Here is a 12,138-nt window from a genome sequence, read left to right on the forward strand (position 1 = left end):
CACAGGCTCTGCAGCCAGCCTGGCTCTGCCCCTTTACCTGTGTGACCGTGGGCAGGCACCTCTCCTCTTTGTACTCCAGTTTCCTCCTCTGTAAGACCAAGAGAACCCCTGCCCACAGAATCACTGTGAGGATGAAAGGAGCTAGTATGTGTTGAGAGCTTCACATAGTAAACGAGAACCGGGGATTATTTCACTGAGACTTGTTCTTATTTTCCTGTTGTTTCCAGCATGGAGGTCCTGTCCCCATAAGTAGATAATGAGCTTAATGCATTTCACCCTTTTCCCGATCATCCTGGCCTAGCAATGCGCTGGGCACAGGGCCGGTGCTCAATGCAGGGAGAAGGGATGGTTCAGTGAGGAACTCCCAGCGCCCAGCTCGGCCCAGGATGCTGTCTTGCTTAGAGACCTCTTTGGCTACCTGTGCCTGTCCAGGCTTTGCCTCCCCTCCTTCCTTAGGCAGACTCAGCTGTACTCCTCCATCCCGTCCACACACCATGATGTGCCTACTGCTATAATAAACCGCTTACTATAATCAACCATTTTAGCATTGCACAAACATAGCAGGTTTTTCTAGATTCTTTGCCACTGCACAGCCCTTTCTGTTCTCCTGGAATGATCTCTTCCATCTGATAAGTTCCTAGATGCTCTTAAAGAACGAGCTCAAATGCACCTCCCCGTGACTTTTCTTTGTTTTTTTTTTTTTGAGAATTCCCCTCCCAGAGCAGACTCAGGCAAATGTGCTATGTGCTCCCACAGCCCCCTGCTTCTCCCTCCATCACAGCCCTGTGTCATCGTCACCTCCTCTGCGACTGTCTTCCCCACTAGATGAGCATGTTATTGACAGGGCCTAGACACAGTGGGTCTCAGGGACTCTGCTGGAAGAGAACATGCTTCCTCTCCCCTCCTGCCACACTCTTGATCAGGCCCCCAAGCAGCAGTCCTCAGGGCGCTGCACCCATGCCAATGGCCCCCTTCCCTGGCCCCTTGCCTTGGGGCCACTCTTCCTGGTCACCAGCCACAGTGGCAATGAGAGGGGATCCAGGTTGGGCTGTATGAGATTCCTGCAGAATCTCACTGCCTGCGTTCTCCTACTTGCAGAGTCAGATATCCGGCCCAGCAAGCTCCTAACCTGGTGCCAGCAGCAGACAGAGGGCTACCAGCATGTCAACGTCACTGACCTGACCACATCCTGGCGCAGCGGCTTGGCCCTGTGTGCCATCATCCACCGCTTCCGGCCTGAGCTCATGTGAGTCTGGGGCCCAGGCTGGCCCCTGGAGACAAGGGATGCCAAGGCCATTCTGCTGCGTGCAGAATCTCCATTACTTGATTCAGTATTTCTCTTTTTGTGTTTCGATTTGAATTTTTTCTTACATTTGTTCTTTTCCCTTTGCACTGATTGATCTGTGTTCCTAATATGTGAGAATAAAAATCAGGTTTAGTGATTGCACTCTTACTGACCTCCCCACGCGCCCCTACTACCACACTCTTCAGAAATTTGAGCATTCATACATTGGAGCTCCACCTTCAAGAGAGGAGTTATGGGCCAGACCTAATTCCAGGGACTAGTTTGAGGGTTTTACAGAATTAGGTTTGAAATCCAGATCCACAAGCTGTGTGTCCTTGGGCAAGCCACTTACCTTCTCTGAGCTTTAGATTCTTCATCTGCAAATTAGAAAAAACAGCAGGGGCATTGGGGAGATCAGGTTATGTTTGAGGAAACACTGTGATGCCAAAGCTTGATGCATCTGTATGTAAATCAGCAGCAGCATAACTTCCTGACCAGGTGCAAATCTACCACAATAGGCTGTAAGGAAACCTACCCAAGGGCTATCATTTGGTACCTTAGGAAGCAAGGCTGCCTTAAGAGGATGGACTTGCCTCTTTTTTTTTTTTTTAAGATGGAATCTCTTGCTGTGTTGCCCAGGCTGATCTCAGCTCATGGCAACCTCCGCCTCCTGGGTTCAAGTGATTATCCTGTATCGTCAGCCTCCCGAGTAGCTAGGATTACAGGTGCCCACCACCACAGCCAGCTAATTTTTGTATTTTTAGTAGAAATGGGATTTTGCCATGTTGGCCAGCCTGGTGTCGAACTCCTGAGCTCAAGTGATCTGCCTGCCTCGGCCTCCCAAAGTGCTGGGATTACAGGCTTGAGCCACTGCACCTGGGCTCCCTTTTAATTTTATATGGTATATAACCTGATTTTTTTTTTTACAAGATGCCCATTTTACTTTTGTAATTAAAAAAAAAAAGATATTTAAAAGTAAAATAGCTCATGAATTTTCCCAAGAGGTTTAAATCATTTTCTGATGGTTTTAGCCCAGGCAGCAATTATGTCATCATGGCCCGAGTCTGATTTTGTCGCTTCATGACCAGTGGGGTGGTGGGGTGAGAACTGGGGGTAGGGGTTGAGGGTTACTGTTCCTTCCCCACAGCCCGCCAACATGTGGCAGAGTGTCACCCTCAGTGCTCCTTACCAGCTGGAGGTGCTTAGTGCACCCCACCTCTGCCTCGTCTCCCTGAATTTCTGTACTTTGATTCTCTAGCAACTTTGACTCTTTGAATGAAGATGATGCTGTGGAGAATAACCAGCTCGCATTCGATGTGGCCGAGCGAGAGTTTGGGATCCCTCCAGTGACCACGGGCAAAGAGATGGCATCTGCCCAGGAACCTGACAAGCTCAGCATGGTCATGTACCTCTCCAAGTTCTACGAGCTCTTCCGGGGCACTCCACTGAGGCCCATGGGTAAGCACCTGCACAGAGATGTTGCTTGGCCCCTTGAGCCGTCGCTGTCCCTGTCACTGAGTCTGGCTGCTTTGAACACTGGGATGGTCTGTTCTGGGGCTGCCCAATACGTTCCCCTTGACTTTGAGGCCAAACAGGGGTGACTTCACTCACCCAGCCCCTGTGTGCATAAGTGGATCTGTATGTCATTTACATCTTGAGTTTGGGGTAAGGGAATTATTTTAGAGGGACCTGGTTACAATGACACCTCCTTGTTATAGCCACACTTCCAGGAGTCAGGATCCAAATGGCAGTTGCACTTTTATTTCCCAACAGATTCTTGGCGCAAAAATTATGGAGAAAATGCTGACCTCAGCTTGGCCAAATCATCCATTTCTAATAACTATCTCAACCTCACATTTCCAAGGAAGAGGACTCCACGAGTAAGTTTTGGCTTGGTTTTTGTTGTATTTCCCATTGCACATGGACAGGGTATGAGGAGCGGAGAATATCACATGCTCAGTCTGTTGATGCTAGTAAGTTACATGGACCAGGCGCTCCCTGAAGATACCAGTAAAGCTCGGATTCATGACTGAGTGTTTTCCGAAGTTCTTCCTGGCACTGTGTAGCTAGTTCAATGACTTCAGAGTGGTTATAGGAAGGACATGATCATGAGCTGATAGGACATATTGGTGAACGCTTTTAGAAGCAAATCAGATCAGCTCTGCTTCCTGAGACATGGGGATGAAATGATTTCTCACTGTGTGGAGCAGTTTAGATCCGGAACGTGATGGCCATCAGTTTAGTGGCAGAAGTGCATGGCACTCATGCTCCGTCCACCCATCTGTTCCATTAACTTGTATTTATTCATGGAATTCATTCATTCCATGAATTCAACAAATATATATTGTATTCATTCAACAAATATATATTGGGCTCTCCTATAGGTGGCAGGTGCCTGTAATCCCAGCTACTTGGGAGGCTGAGGCAGGAGAATCACTTGAACTCAGGAAGCAGAGGTTGCAGTGAGCCGAGATAGTGCCATTGCACTCCAGCCTGGGCAACAAGAGTGAAACTCCGCCTCAAAAAAAAAAATGGAGACCTAGAGAGGCTGGGTGCCTTGGGCAGGTCACCTGCTACTCTGTTGTACTTCATTGCTTTGCCCCTACCCCAGGCTTTTTTCACACTAAGCAGTCCACTCATTAAAAGGCATTTGTTATATATCCAGTTATAGGACATGGAGAAGTGATGTGCAGCTTGACCTTGGAATCCAGTTGGGAAGATAGATGCTGGGAAGAGAGGGAGAAAACTGAGAACCAGTTCTAAACCTGGGGGAACAAGAGAGTTTAAGGGGCTGGCAGAGGCAGAGCAGCCGGGGAAGGGACAGTTGGAAAGGCAGGGAGGGAGCTGGGAAGCCCCGGGAGGAGAGTGCTTCTACACGGTGGGCCCTGGAGACCAAGCCAGGCAACAGGGAAGCCAGCCAGGGTGAGGGCTGAGGACAGCCTATGGGATGTGGATGCGCTGGGGCAGATGGCAAATGTCAGAGTTCTAGGACTGGAGTAGGGAGTCCCTGGGTAGTCAGTGGGAGCAGAGGAGAGAAGATGGATGGAGGAGAATAGGACCAGAGTGAGGCCACTGGTGGGAGCAGGGGTGGCTTTGGGTGGGGGCAGTTGTAAGTCCCTGCCCAGAGCTGGCCTGCCCTCCCCAGGATGGCAGGGTGCCCTCCACCAACAGGACAGTGGGCTGGAGGCCTCTGCAAGTTTCTGAGTCTCTCTAGTGGCCAACAGTCTCTTTAAGCTTGGCCAAGACAGCCATATCCGGCCAGCCCTCCACCCTAGGGTGGGGCTGCCCAGCCTCCTTTCTTTCCCTGGGCTATGAGCAGTGTTCACTTTTTCCACTGAGGCCTGCACTCCCTGCTCCCTGGGACATTGCAGCAGCTGTTTCGCTAACTCTAGGAGCAGGATATTTCATGCTTCTGCTGCTCCCCAGCTCTAGGAAGGAATGGGCTGGCAAGGCTGCAGCTGAGCAACAGAGCAGTTAAAATGATGAGCTGTACCCAGCCGCTCCCTGCTCTGAGCTGGCCCAACACAGAGGCTCTGCGTGAGGGCTGCCTTGCCCACCTTGTTCTCAGTGAGCGAATGGTGCTCTCTTCTGGATACCAATGGTTAGCTTGTTCTACCTGCAGCCCAAGGACCCCTGTCTTAGGCTTTTTTGCCCCAGACAAGCCAGTTGGAGTTTCTGGAAGCTCTCTACGCCAGGCATTGACTGCCTTTCCCCATACACTGTGTTTCTCCCACTTGGCCCACAGAGGGAACTGGAGAAGGATGTTTCAACCCTTCTCCCACCCTTCTCCCACCACACCTCTGTTGACAGAGTGACGGCATTGAAATAGCCTGGCCAGCACCGGCTCAGGAGGTGGGGACAGTGAGAAGTCAGGAATTAGCAAGGCCAGCCAGGCCTTCCAAGGGTTAAGGGCCTCACTCCGCTTCCCCCTGGCTCTGCTAGAAACTGCTTGTGGTGAGGGCTCTGCTGGCCAATCCTGGCCCCTTTTGAACCCTGTTGAGTCTTCAGGGTGTGTCCCTTGGCTGCCCACTTTGAGAGGAGTCAAGGCCCACAGATCTGTTCTCTCCCACAGCCTCATTTAATCTCTGCACTCTGCCCATCTTTGGATAGGTGGAGAGATTTGGCCATTGGGTTAAGTGCCTGGCATGGGCATTGTATTTGTTCTTCTCTTGTTTTGTCTACCACTCAATGCCAGCACAATGATCAGGGCACGTAGAAAGTACCTTCTTCCCGTCCTACCAGACACCTTGCTGTATCTGAATGCTTTTTCGAATCAGGGAACATAACGGCAATGATCTTTGGCCTCAGCATTTCCCACTAGCAAAGTGTGTTGAGTCCACCCTGGCCTGGTCCTGCAGAGCCACAGGAGATGTCTGCACAGAAGACTCTGAAATACATTCACACATCCACATCTGTGCATAGAGGCTCCCTCACGTTTACACCAAGATGCCAGTACAACAAAACATGCAACCCTCAATGACCTTGCTAATCAGCCCTTCAGGAGTGGAGATACAGGCCAGACCTTGCTTGCACGAGTCTGTACAATAGCCCTCCCTGCAAACACAGACAATATCTGTACCTGTGGATATCTGTATCTGACCTTCCTCCCTGCCCCTCTCTAACTTCCTCTCCATCTTCCAGAGGAATATCTTGACGTGGGAATTGAGCTGTGAGTGCACATGTGTTTACAATGTGGCATCTTCATCTGAAGGGGATCCACTAATCTCCCTCCTGGTTTTCACTGAGGATGTTAAATTCTTCTTTCCTCCCTAATCTTACCTTCCTGACAATGTGCAATCCCACAAGATGTATCAACTTCAAGCAGAATGAAAGACCTTTTCCTCCATCAAGGATCTTATTTACTTTTAGAGACAGTAACTTTTCCATCGCACCATGAGTGGTTGCCGGTTGGGCTGATTAGTTCTGAAGACTGGGGGGCCCACGCCTGGAGAAGGGAGGGCTTGGGGATTGTATTTGCCTTTTACGAGGCCCTTGGTCTGCTTCTGCAGCTCTGTCTGTGGTCCTGGGGAGCATCTAAAAGCCTCATGGCACGGGACAGTTCCTGGGAGCTCCAGGGCTCTTGTCATCATGCATGCTGGTGACACCTGAACATACAACCATGGCCCCTGTCATCCCTGTGTGCACACGCACACACACAGACATACACACTCAGACTCACAATACCTGCCAGTGCTCTCCTAGACCTACCACTCATGGTGACATCTGTACTTACGGCCACTACAGTCATTACTGTACACATATGCAAGACACTCATTTTTGTTCCATTTTGAGCCCACTCCCTGGGAGATAAGACAAAAGTTGTCACTTTTCCCTGCAGAAGTCATCCCAGACGCCAGATAAGTGGTCCCAGGTTTGATCCTGCTCAGCCGGTCCTCCTCCTCCTCCAGCACTGGTCCCCGACAGAGTGGCATTCACAAAACGTGACTGACGTTTTTGTCAGTGTCTGGTCTGGGTGGTCCAGGTCCGCCTCTCCAACCTCCCTCTTCCTGACCCACCTGCACAGACAGTTTCTGAAGAGCCTGGTGGCATTACGTGTGAAAGTGCCTCTTCCATCCACTCATTCAACAACTGTTTATTGTGTGCCTATTTTATGTGGAGTTCTCCTTAGTACTGGGGATGGAGCAGTGAATGAAACAAGCAAGGACCCTGCCTAGGCAGCCTGCCTTCCAGTGGGACTTACAAACTTCCTCTTACCCACCTCCCCAATTTCTCTCACAGAACCACCCACCCAGCAGCCAAAGCTCCCACTAGGTTTTTAGGACTTCTCATTGCAGAGGTTTAAAGAAGGCTTAGGAGAGTTAAGAGTGCCATCTTCCAAGGCTGGGGCAAGCACAGGGTCCTGGAGCAGCCCCTCCAGGCGCCAGCAGGTCAGGACTGAAGCTGTGCTCTCTCCTTTCCTCTGTGCAATCTCAGTCCAGGACTCAGAGCTGGTTTACAGCTTGGGAATGCAGTTAGAAGTCAGGCAGACAAACACATAGTTAGGTCTGCTGGGGATCTGGCAAATGTTCTGGCCTCTCAGAGGGCTCCTTTGCTTGCCTGAGAAATGAGGGTAACAACATATACATCACAGCATTGCTGCATAAATGAGGCGGGCAAATGCGTGTGGCAGGTCTGAGCACCGTGTCTGGGAGGTGGAAGGGGCTCAGTAAATGATAGTTCTCTCCCTTTAAAATGATGATTAAATGAAGATGCTTGTTTTCTCAAAAGATGAGTAAAACTATCTGGCTTGAACACTTGGTTCTGTACTGCCACCACAATCAATACAGCTCTTTACAGCATACAAAACACTTTCATATACATCTCATTTGCTCCTCATGTCACCTTTGGAAGAAGGCTGGGAACACATTTTCATGCCAGTTTTTAGATAGGGGAACTTGGACTTGGAGAGATTACATTTTGATAAGTCATGTAGGTGGTAAATGTTGAAGCTAGGAGTAGAATTCAGATGTTTAAACTTCTGTTACTCTGCCAAGCATGGGGTCTCATGCCTGTAATCCCAGCACTTTGGGAGGGTGAGGTGGGTGGATTGCTTGAGGCCAGAAGTTCAAGACCAGCCTGGCCAACAAGGTGAAACCCTGTCTCTACGAAAAATACAAAAACTAGCCTGTGTGGTAGTATACCCTCCTAGCTTCTTGGGAGGCTAAGGCACGAGAATCACTTAAACCCAGGAGATAGAGGTTGCAGTGAGCTGAGATCACACCACTGTACTCCAGCCTGGGCAATACCACAAGACCCCTTCCCCAAAAAGAATAAATAAAATAAAATAGAAGTCTGTTACTGACCCTAGCCTCACTAATAGTGTCTAACCCTTGTACCGTAGTCCCCACCTTATCTGCGGTTTTGCTTTCCAAGATTTCAGTGACCTGTATTCACTCATGGTCCAAAAATATTAAAAGGAAAATTCCAGAAACAATTCACAGTTTTAGATTGCACACCATTCTGAGTAGCATGATGAAATCTCACACCTTCCCACTCCATCCTGCCTGGAATGTGAATCATCCCTTTGTCCAGTATATTCATGGTGTATACGCCACCCACCCATTAGTTCCCTTAGCCGTCTCAGCTAAGGTAACATAGATATGTTTTTTTGATCTAGTAACTGATCTATGTTTTCTTGATCTAGTAACATGGTTCGGCACTATTCATGGTTTCCAGTTTCCACTGGGGGCTTTGGAATGTATCTGCCATGGATGAGGGATGACTACTGTCTAACACTTTATAGAAGTGTTTTACATCTGTGATTTCATTACTCTCATAGCACCTTATGAACTAAACAATATAAAATCTCTTCTTATAGTTGAGGAAACTGAAGTCAAAGTAGTTGGATGATTTTCCTGAGATCCCACAGCTGGGAAATAATTAGTACCAGCACTCAAATCTGTGATTCCTTGAAGAAAGCACTATCTTGCTGGTGTCACTGGCCATGTTTCTAAATGTCATAGCTGCTGCCCAAGTCAACAAGGCCATAGCCTGCAATGGCCAACCTCTCTTCCTATGACCCATTTCTAAATTATTCCTGGGCTAGGCTATACCAGCTAACTAAATATAAAGTTTGTTTGCCTTGAGCTAAAATCACATTAACTCAGACGGTAGAGGAACATGGTTATCTTCTGCTGATCAAATAAATGTTCAGATTGGCAGATCTTTGATTTTTTTTAATGGGGAAACCAATTAGTTTAATAAATGCCTTTGCCTTTTGGTATATAGACTCTTTCAAATGATTGGGCAATCATGATAAGAAAGTATTCTTAGGGCGAAACAGCTGGAAACATTAATAGGAAAAGAACATAAGTTATTTATTCTCATGTTCTCTTTGGGCACAGTATTTTCTTTCTTCTTGTACTTTTAATTCTTTGTAGAGTAAAATAGGGTCCAAGGACAAGGGAATACTGAAGCAATTTTGGTTTCCAAGTACAGATATGCAGATAAGAAAAAATTAGATAAATCTCTAGGTTCGAATGTTCTTAACCTTTTTGCTTTAGCCTAGCTCTTAGTTGAGAATCAGAGCTTCAATGTTAAATTCATAGGGAAAAGTAGAAACCACCTGGGTATGTGTGTTGCTAACCTTTCCATATAGACTACATTTGGTTGACCCATGGCTCAGGGTGGGTCAGAGGGGCTGAGGTTGACTCTGTCCGTGTCCTTTATTCCCCCTGAAGGATTTGGAGTCTTCTCAGGGACTGCTAGCTGGGCATGATCTCCCAGGAACACCTTTCGTAAGCCTTTGGCTCGTAGTGCTGTCTTTGATCTGTATAGGCTCCAGGGAAACAGTCCCACCCTGGCTGTTGAGTACAAAAGAGAGAAAATGTTTTGCTCTTTGGAGGAAAAGTCAAATCCTCATTTAAGGTAGAAACCAAAAAACAAAAAACAAACAAAAAAACCAGAAACCCCTAAGATTACGCATGAAGCATTCTTGTTGGGTAGGACATTCTGTACCTTCACAGGCCCCAGCTCTGGGCTGGCCAGAGCAGCATTCCCAGGCTATAGAGCTGGGGGTCCAGACAGCCTGTTCCTCTAAGACCCAACATTGTTACAAATAAGGTCATCTGTTTCTCTTGGTGTTTGCCCAAGCTTTTGGCTTGAAATCATTTCCATTCACAGAATAATGATTTATTAGAAGCTGAGGAAAATGTTCAAGAGAAGGCAGGGCCCTTTGATGTGTTGTTTTGTGCTGCCTGGGTCAAATTTTTGAACAAATATCAGTGCACTAAACTGTGGTTGATCTTGTCTTTAAAGACAAACAAACAGAAAGAAAACTGGGCTGGCAAACGTGGGGAGAGGGCAGGGGATGATGAAGAGGACAAGAGATGAGGAAGCAGGTGCTTTCCGTTGGAGGGAGGGGTGCGTACTGGGCTGTGCGTTGGGGTGCCCATAGCTATCGTTGTTTCAGAACAACCAGGAGGTGAAAGAATCCCCCTGTGATTAAGTAGATTAGGATTTATGGGGCTGACTGGGCTGTACGCCTGGGTTTGGGGTGAGCAGGTGGCCTGTAGCACTTCCCCCTACATCCAAAATGGTAGCAAAGCTAGGATTTAATGTGGGCCTGCTATGGAGGGCCCCTCTGAGAGAATAGTATGCTCCCCGCCCCAATCTGTGGCCGGTGGGACATGGCTCCCTGGTTCTGAGAGAGCTAGCCATTTGGAGAAGGCCCCAGTGGCTGGAGACTGGTAGCAGAGAGGTCTTACCCCAGAAAGGATAGCGGAGCCTAGGTGGACCCTAGCCCAGTATCAAGGTTAGGCTTACCCATGGGGTGCAGAGGAGTACTAAATTCAGTCAGTCCCACTCCAGCCATAGCATCAGCTCAGCCTCCAGAGTTCTGCCCCTTCCCTGAGGAGACACGCCCGACAACCGAGTGCTCTTTGGGAGCCCTTGCAGGGTGACGCAATGGGCTTGGGTAGAGCAGGGCTTTCCGGATTTAAATGTCCAGATTCATGCAGCAGAGAGTGGCTGTGAGGGGTTCTCATAGGGCAATCACGTCATGTATCATCTAAACCAGGAGATTTCTGGGAGTGAAGAGGGCACTGTTAACAATCAGATGGGGGTAAAAGGCAGTAAATCAGAAACACCCCCACACACACCTCCAGCAAACTAGGCTGTGTGGTCATGCCAGTCATCAGGCTATTGTTAAGGCTTATTTGATGTTAATAAAATATTGTTTACTAGTATCTGTGACGGTGACCAAATTGTAGGCTTGATTTGCCATCAAATCCCTGGGCAGCTCATTTGAGTCCTCAGAGTCCGTGTGAGGTGAACCAGGTGGCCTTCTTGTAGGAGAGAGGCTCCCTGGTTGCAGAGAGACCCCTGGCGGGCTCCATAAGGCAGCACACTGAGGGCATCAGCAGACCTGGCTGTGGCCTTGGGAAATCCATTAAACTGCTCTGAGCCCAAGGCCACGTTGCAATGGAGATCATCCTGGCCCTGCCTATGTCACCGGGATTCTTTTTGCTTTGATGTTTCATGACGATCTTTGGGGATGTGATTCCTGCCCCTTCTAACGGAAGCCTTGGCTTCCTAAATGGGGTGAGATTCTCTCCACTGTGCCTGAACAAACCTCTGTGCCAGCGTTTGTCACAGTGCAGGGTAATTTATCACTACGCTGCCTGTAGGCTGACAGCTGTTTGCAGACAGGGACATATCTGCAGCGCCAGCTCAAAGCCAGCCCTGTGCCCTCAGGGGTCTTAGTGGGACTGAAGCCCTTGCTGGCCCCCAGAGCTCACTCTGCTTTCTTGGCCATTGCAGGTGGATGGTCAAACCGGAGAGAACGACATGAACAAACGGAGGCGGAAGGGCTTCAATAACCTCGACGAGGTTTGTGTACACAGTGTGGGTTTAAACAGAGGCTGATTTCCTGACAACCAGTGGCCATGGGCGGCCTCACTGTGGCAGCAGCCTGGCCCTGTTCCTTCCCTCTGTCATGAACCACTGGGTTCCAGGCTTGGCGTGATGGAAAAACAGTTGGGGTTTTGGATCTCGCTTCACTACTTACTAGCTATGTAACCTTTGAGAAACAACCTCCCAGGATGTGGTTCACGTCTGTAACATGCAATGACACACTTGAAATGCATGAAACTTTGCAGGACTTTTAAAGATGAATAAGGTGAACATGGTATCTGACACATGTTAATCAATACACAGTCACTACTAACAGGAAATAGTAAGAGCATCAGCACTCCCGCTTTCTCCCAATCATCCTTTGTATTCCTTTGCTTTTAGTCTTTAAGGCAAATGTCCTGGTGCCCACAAGTGCCACCTTCTGGTGAAAGAAGATTAAAGGTTACTTTGTTAAAGGAGAGCTTGAATCTCTCTCCTGCTTCTGAAAAATTGATCAAGCA

The 12,138-nt window shown here is 48.6% G+C and overlaps 1 protein-coding gene across 18 annotated transcripts in view; it reads left to right on the top strand.

Annotated features, from left to right (window-relative positions):
• The window catches only part of MICAL2 (microtubule associated monooxygenase, calponin and LIM domain containing 2), a 158,088-nt gene that overhangs the window by 114,878 nt on the left and 31,072 nt on the right, over positions 1-12,138 (top strand). For all 18 annotated transcript variants that reach the window (XM_017525741.2, XM_017525743.2, XM_017525748.2 and 15 more), the window contains 4 exons: positions 1,099-1,246; positions 2,544-2,743; positions 3,059-3,165; positions 11,546-11,614. In XM_017525741.2, the coding sequence (XP_017381230.1) occupies positions 1,099-1,246; positions 2,544-2,743; positions 3,059-3,165; positions 11,546-11,614 (524 nt within the window). The remainder of the gene's footprint in view (positions 1-1,098; positions 1,247-2,543; positions 2,744-3,058; positions 3,166-11,545; positions 11,615-12,138) is intronic.

Source organism: Cebus imitator, unplaced genomic scaffold, assembly GCF_001604975.1.
Source record: "Cebus imitator isolate Cc_AM_T3 unplaced genomic scaffold, Cebus_imitator-1.0 Scaffold39, whole genome shotgun sequence".
In the NCBI taxonomy this organism is placed as follows: Eukaryota; Metazoa; Chordata; class Mammalia; order Primates; family Cebidae; genus Cebus; species Cebus imitator.